Genomic DNA, 19,602 nt, shown 5'->3' with positions numbered 1-19,602 from the left:
TCAACAACATTGTCCCTTACTTGTTTGGAGAGTTCCTTGATCTTTATGGGAGTGCTTGGGTAATGGTGCCTCTTGCTTAGGTGTTTCAGCCTCTGGGGCCTCAAAAAGGTGTGTATATGTAATGACAGATCATGTGACACTTAGATTGCACACAGGTGGACATCATTTCACTAATTATGTGACTTCTGAGGGTAATTCTGGGCTTCATAACAAAGGGGTGAATACATACGTACATGCCAATTATCAGTTTTTTATTTCTGAAATTTTTTTTATGTATATATTTTTCTAATTTAACTTCAACTTAGACTATTGTGTTCTGATCCATCACATATAATTCATATTAAAAAAACATTGAACTAAAGGCTGTAATGTAACAAAATAGGTAAAAAGCCAAGGGGGGTGAATACTTTTGCAAGGCACTGTATCTATCTGTCTGTCTCTTTTATTACATGTGCATTCATGTTGAATGTTTAACCTGCGTAGTGGATTTTTTTCTGACTGTATAAGGCTGACTGGGATGTTGAAAATTATGTAAACTGGGAAACCCAACAAAATAAAGAGGAAGAAAGCGAGGCAAGGGGAGGTTGTTTAGAGCTGCTACACACTATAAAATGATTGTGTCTGAAGAAATGAGAACAGGAATTGAACCACACTGCTGACAGATTGTAGGAGGAAGGATGTTTGCAACCAAGGTACTGTGCTGGATTGTCATTGCTGCAAAGTATGAAAAGAACAAATGTCTAAACTATTACTAAATATTTCTTCTTTTTCGTTTGTTTATTTGTTTAAGTACACAGGTTTATTATTTTAACCTGACTAACCTAAGTTTTAATTTGTTCTGATAAAGCAATTTTATCAGTTTGGAAAAAAAAGTAATGTTTTTTAGAATTTGGCTACATGTAGTAGTTTTGAGTACATTTACTTTGTATATACTGTATATATGGGTTTGCAATGACTATAGTTTTTATAGCAGTTTCCTTCTATTAAGAAGGAAATATACAGTGGGGGAGAGGGTGGTTCAGGGGCCAAGAAAAAACTTTTGCAGACAAAGTGATTCCAATATTTTAAAATAATAAATCAAATGTCCTAGCCATTTAACCTTCAATGCAGAGTTTTGATACCCAGTGCATCCTTATATTATTACATTTGTTATATATATATCTTTTTCTTTATCACCCGAGATCCACACAACTTGCACTCAATGTTCACCTAAAAAAGGTGTGTGAATCATGGGTGAATGTTGTGTGAATTCTGGGTGAAAACATTGATAAATAAAACCCATAGTAACGATTTTAAATGTTTCTTCATCAGCTCTAATAGAACAAGACTTTTCACTAATAAACTAAAGATAAGATAGTGGGACCATAGTAGCTATTGTTTGTAGTAATATATTTTTTAAGGCTAACTATAGTTAAGCTGGCCATACACGGATAGAAAATCATTCAAAAAAGCGTTTGATAGGCCCAATCATTCGACTTCAGAAACGTTAGTGGGGCATTTTGATTCTTGAAATACAAAGTTTTATGCCAAAAGAAAGATTTGTCATGACGGACTTTTGTTGCACAATCAAACGATTTTCTAAACATTAGTAGGGAAATCAATTGTAAAGCGCTAGAAACAACATACTGTGTATGTGCATTGATCATTGATCTACAAAAGATGTACCATTTATGTTGTTAACGATCTATATGTGGACAACCATTTTATGCAATGATGGCGTTAACATACAGTTGTTCAACAGATTTTTATCAAAAATTCAAGTTTTTTTTCCAAATGATTTTCTAGCCATGTATGGCCAGCATTAGGTTGGACTGAAGAAACCCACGAGGCATGAAATTATTTTCTTTACTTCTGTTACAAATGTTAAAAGTTGGAACAGATTTTTAGCATTAGAATTTTGTATACGCAGTTGATTGGCCACATAGAAAAATGTAATCTAGTCCTATTACATTCCACTGTACAGTATATGTGGATGAAAACCTATGTATAAAAATTTGCTAAAGTTTTGAAAATATGTGAAAATGTGCATTTTAGTAATACGTTGATTTGTGTGCATTTTCAGACCGTAACAGGGAGTTTTGCTGGCATGATTCATGGCCTAACTGTAAATAACCTCACAGAACAAGTCATTCAGAGAAGCAAGAGAATGATTTTAGACACGCTGGGTGTTGGATTGATTGGAACTACAACAGAGGTTTTCCACAAGGCATTGCAGTACAGCAGGGTAAGTATTTTACCTGTACAGAGGTTCTTTTTATATGTAAGATGTCTAGGCCTTTATAAACAAACATAATGTGTGCATGTAGTACTATTTCCGTGTGGAAATCCTTCAATCTCCAACCTTACAAGACCCGTATTAATGTAAATTAGATAAACCTACAAGATAATTGCTGACATTTCTGACCTTTATTTTGTTTTAAACCAGTGACGGGTGAACTCTGTTTGATTGCTGTTGGTTATTGCACTTTATTAATATTTTTTTTCTTATTAAATTTGCACTTTGTGTGCTAATAGGACTTGGCGTCCTGAACCACAATACCAGCTTATTACTAGTATTTTTTTATTTATTTTTTAGTTTTGACAACAATAAATAAGGAAAACCTGTACTAAGCAACTTTGCATTCCCACAAAATAATAAGACCATGGCTGATTTATCAATCTCATAAATCTTATCTACATCTAAATCACAGATCAAGATAATAAATATGAGGTAGCACTCCCATATACCAATTAACCACAATTTATAATACACATTCATCATAGAAATGCTTTAAATCACATAAATAAAGTGTCCATTCAATAGCAGAAATGTCCAAGCAGCACCCGTGAAAAGTGCAGTAAAACAATTCCTCAAAATTCTTCTTCAGTCCCCCACATGAGAGAATCCACAAAAGGGCCAGAGTGATCCTTGAAGTGGTAGTTTATTCAATATTTTCTAACAATCACAACTGAAAAGCGAGGGACGACACCTGGAAAAGCCATGCCACGGAATATAGATAACCTCAAAAGAGCTGTTTTTGCCAATCAATTTAGGTATGAGAGGCAATACATTCTGTTGAGGGAGATTGGATGTGGTGGAAAGAAAGGTTTCAGCACTTTCTCACGTGGTGGACTTACGAATAATTTTAATGAGTACTTTTACTGCTTCTTTTTTTGGGTGCTATTTGGACTTTACGCTATTTGAAGGACACGTTATTTGATTTAAAGCATTTATATGATTTAATGTGTATTATACATTTTGGTTAATTGGTATATGGGAGTATTGTAATCACAACGCAACCTCATATCTATTATCTTGATCTGTGATTTAGATGTAGATGTGACTTATAAGATTGGTAAACAATATTAAAGGAGCAGCAGTAATGGTAGTTATTAATAATTTTTTACTCTAAATATAGTTTTTTTTATTGTCTGAATCTGTGTTAGTGAGCTCTTATCCTTTGCCGATATAATCCATCCACCTCAGATGTGTGGCATATCAAGATGCATATCAAGATGCTGATTAGACAGCATGATTATTGCACACAATAAAAGGGCACGCTAAAATGTGCAGTTTTACTGTATTGGGGGTCGGGGGGGCGAAAACCAGTCAGTATCTGGTGTGACCACCATTTGCCTCACGCAGTGCAGCACATCTCCTTCACATAGAGTTGATCAGGTTGTTGATTGTGGCCTGTGGAATGTTGGTCCATTCCTCTTTAATGGCTGTGCGAAGTTGCTGGATATTGGCAGGAACTGGAACACGTTGTTGTATACGCCGATCCAGAGCATCCCAAACATGTTCAATGTGTGAAATGTGCAGTGAGTATGCTGGTCATGCAAGAACTGGGATGTTTTCAGCTTCCAGGAATTGTGTACAGATCCTTGCAACATGGGGGCGTGCATTATCATGCTGCAACATGAGGTGATGGTCGTGGATGAATGGCACAACAATGGGCCTCAAGATCTCGTCACGGTATCTCTGTGCATTTAAAATGCCATCAATAAAATACACCTGTGTTCATTGTCCATAGCATACGCCTACCCATACCATAGCCCCACTGCCACCATGGGCCACTCGATCTACAACTTTGACATCAGCAAACCGCTCACACACAGAATGCCAAACATGCTGTCTGCCATCTGCCCTGTACAGTAAAAACTGGGATTCAGCCATGAAGAGTTGGTTACGACGACGAACTGCAGTCAGGCTGAGACCCCAATCAGGGCGACGAGCATGCAGATGAGCTTTCCTGAGATAGTTTCTGACAGTTTGTGCAGAAATGCTTTGGTTATGAAAACCGATTGCTGCAGTGGCTGTCCGGGTGGCTGGTCTCAGACGATCTTGGAGGTGAAGATGCTGGATGTGGAGGTTCTGGGCTGGTGTGGTTACACGTGATCTGCAGCTGTGAGGTCGGTTGGATGCACTGACAAATTCTCTGAAACGCCTTTGAAGACAGCTTATGGTAGAGAAATGAACATTCAATTCAAGCGCAACAGCTCTGGGGGACATTTCTGCAGTCAGCATGCCAATTGCACGCTCCCTCAAAGCTTGCAAAATCTGTGGCATTGTGTTGTGCTATAAAACTTCACATTTTAGAGTGGCCTTTTATTGTGGCCAGCCTAAGGCACACCTGTGCACTAATCATGCTGTCTAATCAGCATGTTGATATGCCACACCTGTGAGGGGGATGGATTATCTCGGCAAAGGAGTAGTGCTCACTAACACAGATTGAGCCGAGGTTCACACTGCTGCGAATTCAAAATCGCGGTAAAATGCGCGATTTTACCGCGATTTCGCGGCCGCAATTTTGCCGCGATTTTGCCGCGGTTTCGGCCGCAATTTAATGTAAATCGCGGCCCGAAATCGCAAAAAGTAGTACAGGAACTACTTTTTGAAATCGCAGATGCGGCGTCGCACTGATTAGGACAGTGCCATTGCCGACAATTGCCGCCGATTTGAGATGCGATTTGACATGTCAAATCGCATCTCAAATCGTTCCAAATCGTACCCAGTGTGAACCAGGGCTTAGACAGATTTACCTTTCCACTGAACAGCCTGAATTGTCACATTCATCAAGATGTATGTGAGATGAGATGGTCCCACACTCTATTGTAATAATGGGAGCCTTAAAAAAAAGCCTTCAAAAATATATGAGAGGGAAAGCCCCAAATTCAGCACTGTTTGTAGCAAGCACAGTCTAATGCAAGTTTCATAACTTAGGTAGCGTCTACCTTAATAGTCAAGCAGGACCTCATTTACATCAAACCTATAAAAGTTGTTAAAATTATAAGATAATAAAGGAAACCTGTATAATATGTGTTCTATTTGTTCCTTGCTGTAGTGAGATTTAAACAATGTTCTAAACTCCAGAAAAGAATAGCATAACATTCCTACTCCATTGAAGTTATGTCTCTAAATAGCAATTGTTCCCAGTTGTCAACTGTAATTTACTTTCCAAGTAATCACGATAATTTTTTTTTTTTAACACTTATCTATCATTTTGGATTCAATAATAACAGTTTTTCTAGAAATATTTGGTCTCATTTTACCTTTTCTTTGCTTACGCTGTCACCTATTTTATTGATTGATTTCAGATTTATAGCACAGACATCTCAAGCACAGTTTGGGGCCAGCCAGATCTCCGACTCCCTCCTCTCTATGCTTCTTTTGTCAATGGCATTGCGGTAAGAAACTTTTACAATGGTTCTTGTGTACAATTATCTTGGATCAATGTTAGATTGCCAGTCAGCATTTTGCACAAGTAAAGTGTGGTAATAATACATAATGACGTATAGGTTTTCTGCATAGTTTGCAATAGCGTTTGCTTGAGAAAAGAGACTGTATTGTAAACCTGACAGCTGAAATGAGTTAGTTGATCTGAATATTTACTTATGCTTCGTAGAAAAAGGTTTCTGAGGAGAAATAATTAGGTATTTATTTTATACCAGACTTTTGCATTACATATGCAGTATAAAAGCTGCAAAGAAAAAAATGCATGTGTGAGATATTACCCATTGTAAAATCATTCATTTTTTTTAAAGGAAGATAGATGACTACTATTTAGGTAATCTTCACCTTCATGTTGTTTAATGTACTGTAGTTCTTTCTATCCTTGCACTCAAATTCTCATAGAAGTAAATAATTAAATATGCCACATCTCCCTAGCTCAACTGTCTGCCCAGTTATGGCCAGAATTTGGGGAGTAAGCAAATCCAATTTTTTGGCCTATACACAGTTATCCTTTGATCTACATTTTTGTTCAAAAGGTATATCTGCACATGTACAGCAAAACAAACCAGTTAGTCAGGTACAGCTGCATAGAGTTGAAGACTCTGGCTGCTGGCTGGGGGTCAAGGGCTTCAGGAAAAATTCCCTACCTCCTCCTCTGATGTACGGGGCACAGGGAGGGGTCTGAATCCGATATGAATGGAGCGGCCCCTACCACTGGTAAATACAGATGCTGGCAGACTAAGTATTCCACTACTGATGACATCATCTAATGTAAAGCACACACAAGGAAGCCAGTAGTGCAAGGCTTCTTCTGCTAGCTTCTGTGTTTGTGTGGCAGCAGCAAGTCAGAGAGCCGAAGAAAAAAGATGTCTGGATGGCTGCCCTACTGTAGAAACCACTTTTATTTAGAAAATGGCAACACAGGGTAAAATAAGTAAAAGAAGCAAGGAAACAGCAGCGGAGGAGCAGGGTGACCCGTTGACATGTTTCACGCTACACTAGCACTTACTTATAGCAGTCTGCTTTGAGTAAGTGCTAGTGTAGCGCAAAACATCATCAGCTGTGAGCTGGACCGGTACTTGTTCAGTGCTATTGTGGAAGTATGTGGTTTGCTGACCTGAAACAGTGTTTTCTCTCTTGTGAAGTCAGAGAATTGCCACAGCGGTGCCCTGAGTACAGGAGCGCTGTATGCAGAACTTGCTTGTTTTGGCACAAAAAATGGTATGACCATGAACATTCGACTTTTTTCTTACTGTATGGTTACATGTACATTTTATTATAGGTTCACTCAATGGACTTTGATGACACTTGGCATCCTGCCACTCATCCCTCCGGAGCTGTCCTTCCTTCCCTGGTTGCCCTTTCAGAATCATTATCAACACATCACAAGAAATCTGGATTAGACTTTCTCTTGGCATTCAATGTTGGTATTGAGGTACAAGGGCGACTCATGTATTTCTCGAATGAAGCCAGCAATATTCCAAAAAGGTATGATATTGTGTAAAACTCAAAAATAATAAAGTAATTTAGAAGTTTCAACCTTGGCAGTTTTGTAGATCATTTACACCATAACATTAAAACACATGTCACTACCAGTTTAAAAATGATCAATACCACAATGCTTGGTAGTACACCTCAATGCAAATTCAATTGCAAACCAACGCACGTCCACAATGCGCTTGAATGAATCTTCGTTCAAGTGCACCACACAGATGCACAAGCTCTGTGTTTTGCAATGTCTTACACTTAAGAAAATCAAGCAGAACCTATTTTTTCATGCGTTCAGTTGTGTTAATTGTGTTATGGTGTAAAGAGACCCTGAAGGTCTTATGCCTGTGCGGTATATGGAAGAAACAATCAATAATGAGTGCATTACATTTCTAAAACAAGAAAATAGCTGCCAGCTGTTTGGGATTCCTCAGATAATCAAAGTGCAGAAATGTCATCAGCACACCAAGGATTCCTTGAAAGTGGTCACATGGTAAGCATACAGAAATTTTTCAGAACCACGTAGGGCCCCTTCGTCTGCAAGTCACTTGTCTGACTTGCCTGTGATGATGAAATTAAAGCTTTGGACCCTTTTGGAATACTTGGTGTGCTGATGACATTTCTTCACTTTGATTGTCTATGGCCCCGTACACACGAGAGGATTTATCCGCGGGAACGGTCCTCCGGACCGTTTCCGCGGATAAATCCTCTGGCGGATTTTGATCTGATGGTTGTACTAACCATCAGATCAAAATCCGCGCGGAATTCCCTCCGCGGTGACGTGTCGCGCCGTCGCCGCGATGATGACGCGGCGACGTGCGCGACGCTGTAATATAAGGACTTCCACGCATGCGTCGAATCATTACGACGCATGCGAGGGAGGGAATCGGACGGATTGTACAGACCACCGGATCAATCCGCTAGACTGGATTCCAGCGGATAGATTTCTTAGCATGCTAAGACATTTTTATCCGCTGGAAATCCATCGGCCGGAAAAATATCCGCTGGATCGTACACACCAGCGGATCTATCCGCTGAAACCGATCCGCGGATAAATTCCAGCGGATAGATCCTCTCGTGTGTACGGTGCCTATGGCTTCAAGCATGTGGTCATTACAGCAACCCAACATTACTGAACAGCCTCTTTCAGGAACGTGTGTGTGGGGAATATTGCATTCAGAGTCCTAAGATAGTTTTGAGTTTAAAAAAGAGCCCAAACTTTGCAGTTTCAATGCAAAAAAAAGAGGTTCACTGGATAGTCCAGCACACTGCACTGCACACTCATGATGCAGCACTTGATACATGATGAGCAAATCACAAGGCCCAAGCATTGCCACGAAGGGGAGGGTCATAAGCCCTATATAACCAGACCCAGTTAGAACGAGACTGACAAGAAATTACACAGGATTATTAATTGGGGCATTGGCAAGTGAATGGGGTCAAAAGGCAGTTCAGGGGGAGAAAAGTAAAAAGTAAAGCTAATGCCTCTGTTAAAAGTCCCCCTGCAAAGTCTCACAAATACCAGTTGATCCTGCTAGTGAAGTCCACACCATGCAGTTCCCAGTGACAGATACAACATTACTATACTACTATTGAATTAAAAGCAGTGGAGTGCAGTGAAGATGTTACAATGTTGCTCTCAGTATTTTCACTACTGATTAGTAAGCCCTAAAGCCTGGCAATCTGCACCTAGCCACACCTAGCCCTGCACACTGCCTCTGTTTCTGAAAACGTTCCCACTGTTGGCTGCAGTGTCTGAAAGGGGGGTGTATGAGAATTGAATGAAAATTAATTTTGGCTGACTCAAAAGAGGTAACTGCATTTGAGACCTGTTTAGATTACCACACAAGAGCCTTTAGATGTTCTTTAAGCAGGAAGGGTGTGCGCTATAAAGCAAACCTCTTCACAAAATGGGCGCAGTATAGGTTGCTTTAAAGGTTTGTCCCTGAAACATCTGTGTTTTAAAAACAAGCTACAAGATTACAAAAGTTCTGCTTTTCTTGCATGCCATCTTAATTCTTAATATTTTCATCTGTTTTAGTATTTTTTTTTAATACGACATATCATAATTTTATAAATGATTGATATTTCAACACAGAACATACAGTGCCAGGGTATGTAGAGCTTTAGTGCAAACCAGAGAAGATAGAACTAGGACTGCAAATGATGCCAACAGTTATGCAAAATAGGGTTTTCTTTGTAGTTTACAATGGTGTACTATTTAAATATGTACTTCAATATGATTGTAAAATGTATTTCCATATGTAGATTGCTCAGAGTGTACTTAATTTGCAATTTTCTGTCTACAGGTTTCACCCTCCATCTGTGGTTGGTACAATGGGAAGTGCTGCAGCTTCATCCAAATTTTTGGGCCTTGACCAAACTCAGTGCAGAGATGCTTTAGCTATAGCTGCATCATATTCAGGTGCCCCTTTGGCAAATGCAGCCACACAAACCAAACCCCTTCACATTGGTAATGCAAGCAGACATGGCCTTGAGGCTGCTTGCTTTGCATTCTTGGGGCTTCAAGGGAATAAGCACATCCTGGATCTAGAGTCTGGTTTTGGTGCTTTCTATCATGACTATGACCCACAAGCTGTGCCGTCTCTAGAATCGTACAACTGGCTGCTAGAAAAACAAGATGTTGCTGTCAAACGCTTTCCTGCTCACCTTGGAACGCACTGGGCTACAGATGCAGCTTGTGCAGTGCGGAAACACATTGTTAGAGACAGTCACTCCCTTCCAGTCAATGACATTCAGAAAATCCAGCTAAAAGTCCCAGATGTTAAATATGTGAATCGTCCCTTTCCAACTTCAGAGCATGAAGCTCGTCATTCCTTCCAATTTAACGCCTGTACAGCCCTCCTAGACGGCAATGTGAGTGTCCATTCTTTTACTGATCACAATATCTCCAGGCCAGAATTAAAGGCGCTGCTCGGTAAAACAGAGATTGTACACCCACCTGATAATAAACCCAATTTTGATAAACTTTATTGTGAGATCAGTATAACAATGACAAATGGAGCCACCTTTACAGAAAGATGTAACACTTTCTACGGTCACTGGAGGAATCCATTGAGCAACAAAGATCACCAAAAGAAATTCATATCCAATGCATCCATGGTCTTGTCAGAAGGTGGAGTAGAAGGAATTATAGAAGTAGTGAAGAACCTGGAAAACATATCTGACTGTTCGGTGCTTAGCTCTTTTCTCAGGCTAAGAAATCAAACGACTGACAAGCACGAAAGGTCACTGCACAATAAATCATGAGCACAGACATTCTCATGTTTATACATCAGACAGATGCCCTTCTAGTTTATATAACTTAGATCACACTATCATTTTATATTTTGTTTTCCCATAATATACAACACCCTACTTGGCCTGTGTTTAAGGGGGCCAAAGTGATACAAAATGACAACCAAATACACCTTTCACATTTTTTTTCTTGCCATCTCTGGACACTTGTAGGTATCCAGCAGTAGAACTATAAAGGGGGTGAGATGATTAGTGCTGCTTAGGTAAGTCATATGACTTCAAGTCAACCACATTTTAGTTTTCTGCAAGCTTTAAAATTGTAGACTGTGGTACCTTGCTCTTATAGTACAGTCTGATTTTAACTTGCTGATTACAATAAAATAACACGGTTGGTGATAATGGGATAGATGCTAGTATGAAAAACTACATCAATCTCATGTCCCGAAGACATCTTGAAAGATAAATATGACCTTGGCTCTATAGAATTCCTGTTTTGATGCTGAAAATGTATAAAATGTACAAGCAAACTGTATAATCTGGTCAACCAGTGTGGGTTGTGTAGGTCTCCTATTAAGAATTACTAATTACCGAAACTGCCCTGAATGTAGAAAATAGACCTGATGTTTAACAGAGAAATTATTTATGAACACTAACTAACTTAAGAAAATCAATTTTATACCTGCTGTTATATATGAATGCCTGTGTTTTTCTTCTATGAGAGAGAAGAAAATGCCAGTCTTATCTGCTTTTAAAGTTATTATATTTTTTTTAATTCATCCCTAGATCTGCATACTGTTTTAAAGATATTATTTGATTTTACTCACTATCTATAGGTTGTTTTTAAATTATTCTCCTACAGCTAAAGCTAAATGGAAGCTCACCAAGCAGACATGCAAGTCTCATGTAGTCATGCAATACATGGCTCACTTGATGAGCTGTTGTTAAGGAAAGTGCATGCTTCCCCTTTTACGTGGTAGACTAGATTGTGCCTGGCTTCCACTAATTCTATTCCATCAATTCCACTCTCCAATTATTTGGCTGACTGTATACTACTTAGCTTAAACACTTATATCACAGTCACACTACCCCAAGCACAGTGTTCTGTCTACCCCATCCATCCTTTGCCCATAGATTAAAACACAGAGTCAGGGGAGTTCTATGTTCTGTGCTGTTCTTATTCATAGTTGTGCTCAAACTCTGCCCACAAGAGAGTATTCGTGCATGTTCACAGAAAACCAAACTGATATAATTTACTAGAATTGTTTGCCTGCTTGCAATGCACGTCCTTAGATCTGCATTTGTAAAATTGTAGGTTAGCTGGACTAACTTATTTTACCAAAATTTTCGACAACATAATTCAACCACTAACTTACAGTTTAAATTGACAGCATGTTAAAGCTTCTAGAAGACTGTATTAAGACTGAACAACACATAAATCACTTTTTCTGAATGAGCTGTTCTTTGTAGGGGGTTTGTAATATGAACATAGCCTTTCCAAGGTGTGCTGATTGATTGTGCAGATGGACTAAACTGGAGCTGAGAATCTATGGCCTGTAAAATGAAACAGCTCAGGACTGACTCTTCATAGAATAAGATTGGTTGGTGTATGCCAACAAATGCCAGGATGAAAAAGGCCTTCCACTAGCCATATACACTTGTTATGGGTGTTCTTCAAATTGTACATTTTAGAAATTGAAACACCTTATGCTAATGTAGTGAACTGAATTGAAAACACATACTTTCAAAACATAAAATAAAACTGATGTTGAAATATTTCAAAACTGACACTGGAAATTGCAAAATGCCAAACACGTGCGTGATTTTAGCAATAGTTATATTTGCACTCTTCTTGCTTTCATTGCACAATGGTTTCAGCATAAAAGCCATCTGTATTTATACTATACACTACCTACATTTCAAATACTACTTGAAAATATAATAAAGTAAATCATATAGCAACAATGCTTTGTGTAATATAAGCAAATTTTGCTGCTTGTTTGATTTATGTAATTATTTTATTTTAATATGATCAAATGCATAATAAAATGTTTCAGTTTAACAAATCATTTTGTTGTTTCAATATAAAAAAACACTAATGGTGTACAATAGTTTTAATATATGAGATTTGTAATCCCTTGGGTACCAAAGTCACATAAGCAATTTAATATGTCAAACTATCTTAATGAAAAAGCACAGCTCGCCACCCTCCCCACCAAGCTGATTCAGCTCACCTAGATGTACTGGGTTGGGTTAAACATGCTAGTTCCCAGCTAGTATGTTTTTGAAAACTGAGCACTCTCCTTTACACCTTTGTGATAGGGAAGGCAGTCCACTTTATTAAGATGAGCTGGTAAGACTTAGCTGAGGGGAATCATGGATCATTCCCTTATTTAATAAAGAACGGCAGATTCTAAGCCCTTGCCTTATAACCCTTATGTGTACACACGATCGGTTTTCATCGAACGAACCGATCGTGTGTGGGCCCCATTGTTTTTTTTCCCATCAGTGAAAAAACTTAGAACCTGTTTTAAAATGATCTGATGGTTAAAAAACCGATAGAAAAAAACGATCGTCTGTGGGGAAATCCATCGGTCAAAAATCCACGCATGCTCAGAATCAAGTCGACGCATGCTCGGAAGTATTGAACTTCATTTTTTTCAGCACGTCGTTGTGTTTTACGTTCTGACATGATCGGTTTTTTAACTGATGGTGTGTAGGCAAGACTGATGAAAGTCAGCTTCATTGGATATCTGATGAAAAAATCCATCGGTCCGTTTTCATCGGATGAACCGATCGTGTGTACAGAGCATTATGCTGATCACCTGTAATGCAAGCTCATACAATAACTTTTCATACTAGTGATTTTTTTTAATCTGACAGTTACCTTGTATAAATAATTTACTGAGTTGATTATGTTAAAATCATCTTATTGTGGATGACAGCAGTAAATGCTAAATCCATGCCCCCCATACACACATCCAACCCCCATCTGCTTACATATCTAATTTAGACAGTCACAGCTTGCCAAGATATGTTTACATTTTCCAACCGGAAATATTCTTCACAGCTGACAGCACCCTCAAAGTGAGCCATCATAGACTTGTATAGAATCATCTCCTCAATGAAACCAGTCTATAGAGACAACCCTATGTATGTCTTTGCGGGCTGCCCATGCAGATCAAAAGGTCTGATGAAGGACGTTAACAAATCAGGAAATGCTGTGACTGTCCTACTGTATTTAAGCAGCTGGGGAAGGGGATGTCATAAATATTAATTATTTAGTCCTTCTTACTGAAAGTACACTACTCCTTTCAGGGTATATGCCCTTCCTTCACTAATGGTAAGGTTGTAAGAGGGGGTTTGCATTCCTTTTAGGATGGTCTCCACCCTGTCTCTGCTGTATTTCCTCTCCCTGTCTAGGGTATCAAAAGTGGGGGAGGAGCCGTTTGGGATGGCGTATTGGGAAAAGATAGCCATGAAGGACTCTCATTTAGGGTGGTAAGATTGCTACATGCTTCCCTCTCTGTGGGGCCCCAGCTTGAACCTGTGAGATATACCCCAGGGTAACAGATAGTGGGAGAAGCTATGCGTGGACTCAGAATACTGGCAGCTTCCATGCAAGATAATGTAACCTTCTATGTAAAGAACTGTTATACCACTAGCTGGATTTGGTAAAGGAACAGTGGTTCAGTAAGACATTCAGAGCAACGACTGGACATTCCGTCGTTGGGTGTGCTGGGATGTGTGTTATGCCTAATCTGTGTGAGTTTGTGGGTTAGTACACCCTAAAGGGCCTAAAATTTGAAACCCACTGTCTTCCACGGTTCTCCTATTCTTCTGTCCAGTCCACAACACTTGACTATCACTTTACTGAAGTTTATATATATATATATATATATATATATATATATATATATATATATATATATATATATATATATATATATATATATACAGTATCTCACAAAAGTGAGTACACTCCTCACATTTTTGTAAATATTTTATTATATCTGTACAGTGTGTACAGCATTATAACAGTGTAAATCTGCTGTCCCCTCAAAATAGCTCAACACACAGCCATTAATGTCTAAACTGCTGGCAAAAAAGGTGAGTACACCCCTAAGTGAAAATGTCAAAATTGGGCCCAAAGTGTCAATACTTTGTGTGGCCAACATTATTTTCCAGCACTGCCGTAACCCTCTTGGCATGGAGTTCATCAAAGCTTTCAGGTTGCCACTGGATTCCTTTTCCACTCCTCCATGATGACATCACAGAGCTGGTGGATGTTAGAGATCTTGCGCGCCTCTGCCTTCCGTTTGAGGATGACCCACAGATGCTCAATAGGGTTTAGGTCTGGAGACATGCTTGGCCAGTCCATCACCTTTACCTTCAGCTTCTTTAGCAAGGCAGTGGTCGTCTTGGAGCTGTGTATGGGGTAGTTATCATGTTGTAATTCTGCCCTGCAGCCCACTGAAGGGAAGGGATCATGCTCTGCTTCAGTATGTTGGCATTCATGGTTCCCTCAATGAACTGTAGCTCCCCAGCACTCATGCAGCCCCAGACCATGACACTCCCACCACCATGCTTGACTGTAGGCAAGACACACATGTCTTTGTACTCCTCACCTGGTGACCGCCACAGACACGTGAACCATCTAAACCAAATATGAGACCAGAGGGTATGGTTCCAGTAATCCATGTCCTTAGTCTGCTTTTCTTCAGCAAACTGTTTGCAGGCTTTCCTATGCATTGTTTTTAGAAGAAGCTTCCTTCTGGGACAACAGCCATGCAGATCAATTTGATGCAGTGTGCGGCGTATGGTCTGAGCACTGACAGGCTGACCCCCAACCCTTCAACCTCTGCAGCAATGCTGGCAGCACTCATACATCTATTTCCCAAAGACAACCTCTGGATATGACGCTGAGCATGTGCACTCAACTTCTATATATGTGTGCGTGGTGTCTATTAACATAATCCCTGTGATTGAGTGCTGCTGATGACAATAAAACAGTTTCCTAGATGAGAGAAAATACTGTAGGTCAGCTCTGATGGAGATCCCGATGTAAGGGGAGACTCCTAGAGTGGTCTTTGTTGTAAGAGGGACCTGATGTAATGGGGGCTCGGGTGAGGGCCCTGATATAAGGGGGGACTTTGTTTTAAGGGGGAACATTGTTTTATTAAAGTTCTTTCTCTTTTTTTCTAAATCATATCATCAGCAGCTAAAATAAGCTAAAATTTAATTATTTATTTATTCAGTTAGGCTTGAAAATATTTGTAAAATATGCAATGAGGCCCTCATACTGAAAAGTATGGATACCCCTACTATAGAAGATATAGAGTCCTTTCAACATTACAAAAAATGCATATGTTGCAGCAAGGTGGCATTAAAGGGGTTGTAAAGGTACATGCATTCTATGCATTAAAGTGAAAAAACATCCGAGGATTAGCAGCCCCCCAGCCCCCCCCCCCCCGTTTACTTACCTGACCCCTCGAAAGTCCCGTGCCGTTAATGCACTGGCTTCTTGGCTGGGCTTCTCGGCTCATTCATTGGTTGATTGATAGCAGTGCAGCCATTGGCTCGCTCTGCTGTCAATCAAAGCAATGATGCGGCATGCCGGGGGCGGGGCCGAGTGATTCAGTCGGCAGCTATAGCCACCGGCTGTATCACGGGAGCGAGCCCGCAAGCTAACCCCCTTTGGAGAGAGCTTCCCATGAAGGGAGTTAGCTGATGCAGGGAGGAGCCGAGACAGCCGCCAAGGGACCCCAGAAGACCAAGATTGGGGCCACTCTGTGCAAAACGAGCTCCACAGTGGAGGTAAGAATGACATGTTTGTTATTTAGAAAGTGTCCCTTTAATACCAGTGGCACTGACCACTCATTCTCCTCAAGCATCAGCCTCAAGTGAAGCCGCCCAGCTCACTGAAAACTCCAACCCGGTGAAACTGGTTTATTTAGAATCACTAGGGAACATAGGACACAAATAGTAAGAAGTAGTTATTCCTTGCTCCTATGGTTAGTTTAATAAAAAGTATGCAGTTTGCAAAACAACATAGTCCCTGGATAATTTATGGAATGCTCCTTAATTTGTGGAAGCAAATGTAGAATGTTTTGTGCCGTCATAGCAACTGGAAAATTGCATGGGAAATAGCATAGATCACTTTGGTTTAATATAGTACATTGAAATTGTTTCAATTAACTATTTGATTTTGCAATGACCTTTTTAGCACCTGAATATAAATACAGAGTATTGATAATTACGCAGTCAACAGCAAATAAAAAATAAAAATGTGAGTGCATCGATGGGAAAACAGTGAATAGACAACATTTGTGTTTAGTCGTTTTTATAATTTCACTTCCTAAAGCCAATTCCTGCTTGAGTGAAAGTACCTTTTGCCGAACACACTGCAGTCAGAGAATAAAACACAATAGAATTTCTCTTTTTAAAGTAAAAATAAATCCTGAAGTTTCCAAAAACACCTATATTATCTTGCACGAAACCCATTATCAATTATCTGAAATTTTTTACATTTGACTTTGATGGTCTATTTGATGCTTATATAGTGCGATATTGCATTTGAATTTTTATTTGTCTCTTTCCAGTTGAAGTAATTAGTTTGTTACCCTTTGAATATGTAACACAATCCTTGTAAAATTCAGATTTTATTCAAAACAATAAAGAAATTTGACAAGGAAATTACATACAGGTGGACTCTACGAATTAGGTAACTTCTGGAGGCAATTTGTTCCACTAGATTTTCGTTACGGGTATCAGAGTTAGGCCCCTTTCACACTGGGGCGGGAGCCGCGGTGGCGGTATAGCGCTGCTAAAAATGGCGGCGATATACCGTCGTATTTGCCAGGGGATTCGGCCGCTAGCGGTGCAGTATTAACCCCCGCTAGCAGCCGATAAAGGGTAAATACCGCCCGCAATGCGCCTCTGCAGAAGCGCATTGCGGGCAGTATTGCCGCGGTTTCCCATTGTTTTAAATGGGAAGGAGCGGTGAAGGAGTGGTATACATACCGCTCCTCTCACCGCTCCAAAGATGCTGCTTGCAGGAGATTTTTTTCTCTCCTGCCAGCGCATCGCCTCAGTGTGAAAGCCCTCCGGCTTTCAGATTGAGGTTGCTGGGCAGGAGTTTTGGACACACCTCATATAAAGTCCCCCTTTCTTTGTAGTGCATACCAGGGATGGAGGCATATTACCATATGGCATAATGCCTATCAATTGGCAGATGTCTTTATGGAGATTTTTATAGTGACTTCTTGTCTGAAAAAAAGCAATTGTCCCAGTTCCTAAGATATCTAGTTCTTGCCCTAATTACTATTGTCCTGTGGCTCTGACACCCATTATATTGAAATATTTTGAGAAGTAAATTTTAAATCACATTAAAAAGTGTATTTTGTCAGTTCTGGATAGCTACCAATATGCATTTAGAGCTAATCAATCCACAGAAGATGCTATTGCATTAAAGTGTTACTAAATCCACAAAAGTAAAATCAGTCTGTATTTGCAGTAAAACATGCTTGTTATACTCACTGTGGAACTAAGTGGTTAATCCTCTACATTGTGTAAAAAGGCTGTTTGATACTCCCATTTTTTACTGTCCCCATCCATCTGCTAATAGAACAGAGCATTGGATGCACTCTGCACATGCTCTGTTTGGTGTGTATTGCTAGAAAGTTTTACATTTTTTTGAGATTGTGCATGTGATCAGCATGGGCCCAATCAGCACTATTCAGAAAGAGGGTCAGGAGGGGGATGAAAACTCCTTCTACAAGCTTTAACCAGTGCTCGGGCCAGACACTGATAAAAGTCACAAGACTGCTATATACTGATGAAGAGAAAAGGTATTTAGCAGTTTATATTTACTAAAAAAAATTGCATTACCATGTTCTGTGTAGTGTGGGCTATTTTGAAAATAAGAATGGGAAAAAAAATCACTCTCTAGATGTGCAAAGCTGGTAGAGACATTCCCCAAAAAGACTTACAGCTGTAATTGCAGAGAAAAGTGGTTCTACAAATTATTGACTCAGGGGGGCTGATTACAAAAGCACGCCACACTTTTCACATAATTATTTGTAAAAAATGTTGAAAACCATTTATAATTTTCCTTCAACATCACAATTATTGCCACTTTGTGTTGGTCTATCACAATCCCAATAAAATACATTTACGTTTTTATTATCATGCAATATATAAAAAAACACAAATGTTGCATGAAATAATTGTTGATGAATTGATGGTAATATTAAACATTTTACATAACTACAGTGAAAAAAACATGTGCATGGTACAGATTTAAAAATATTTCAGATATGTCCTATACATAGTACCAAAAGAAAAATAAATTTTGCAGTATTGCAGTTCTTTACTGCATAAAGAAGGCAATGCACTCCAAAAGACTTTTAGATTTTCTAAAGGGGAACTATTCTCTTTCGGCCACTAGGTGATGCTCTTGGTCTTTTACTTGCAAGTACATGTCTACCACTTCACAGATGCCCGCTAATTATCTCTACAGATAGGCATGATATTGTGTGCGACTTTGCTGACACAACCCCTATTAGATTCCATAGTATTTAGATAAAATGCGATCAATTAGCTTGTCATCAAAAGCATGCGTTTTCAAAATAAAGCATTACAATTTGTAATACCAGTTCAGAAATCAGAGTAATAAAAAATTACAATATCTTAATTGTAAACAACATTATTCTATGTTCTTGTATTCCCTCTTTAGGCTTCATGCACACTGGGCATTTGCCCAGCTCTTCTAAACATCTTTCTCCTGACCGGAGAAAAGCAGCATAAAAAAACGCACACATTTTGCATAGACGTTTAGGCGCCTCAAGCTTTTTGGTGTTCATTCATTCCATTGGTCAAAATAATTTCCTTAAAAGCAGTGTTTTTGATGCCCAGTGTGCATGAGGCCTTACAAGTCTGTGCTCTAATGTCCACTGTCAATTTGCAGTCAGCATTCAGCAGCAGTTGAAGTAACTTTGCCAAAAAAACAAAACATTTATGTTTAACCACTTAAGGACCGGACCAATATGCTGCTACATGACCCAAGGGGTTTTTACAATTCGGCTCTGCGTCGCTTTAACAGACAATTGCGTGGTCCTGCGACGTGGCTCACAAACAAAATTGGC

General features: G+C 39.4%; 1 protein-coding gene across 1 annotated transcript; it reads left to right on the top strand.

Annotated features, from left to right (window-relative positions):
• Positions 1-544: 544 nt before the first annotated feature.
• On the top strand, positions 545-12,522 carry ACOD1 (aconitate decarboxylase 1). Its single transcript, XM_040341391.1, has 5 exons — positions 545-692; positions 2,063-2,224; positions 5,578-5,667; positions 6,996-7,201; positions 9,511-12,522. Exons 1-5 carry the CDS (start codon positions 678-680, stop codon positions 10,469-10,471), a joined length of 1,434 nt encoding a protein of 477 aa, XP_040197325.1. The 5' UTR covers positions 545-677; the 3' UTR covers positions 10,472-12,522.
• Positions 12,523-19,602: the final 7,080 nt, after the last annotated feature.

This window comes from Rana temporaria, chromosome 2, assembly GCF_905171775.1.
Source record: "Rana temporaria chromosome 2, aRanTem1.1, whole genome shotgun sequence".
In the NCBI taxonomy this organism is placed as follows: Eukaryota; Metazoa; Chordata; class Amphibia; order Anura; family Ranidae; genus Rana; species Rana temporaria.
Note: the sequence above shows the minus strand (reverse complement) of the source record. Positions and strands in the feature narration are given on the sequence as shown.

What these genes read in the sequence shown, in the direction of transcription:
- ACOD1 (XM_040341391.1), top strand. An exon ending in CTTTTGTCAATGGCATTGCG is followed by an intron (nt 5,668 to 6,995) that starts GTAAGAAACTTT and finishes ATTTTATTATAG; the next exon opens with GTTCACTCAATGGACTTTGA. An exon ending in GCCAGCAATATTCCAAAAAG is followed by an intron (nt 7,202 to 9,510) that starts GTATGATATTGT and finishes TTCTGTCTACAG; the next exon opens with GTTTCACCCTCCATCTGTGG.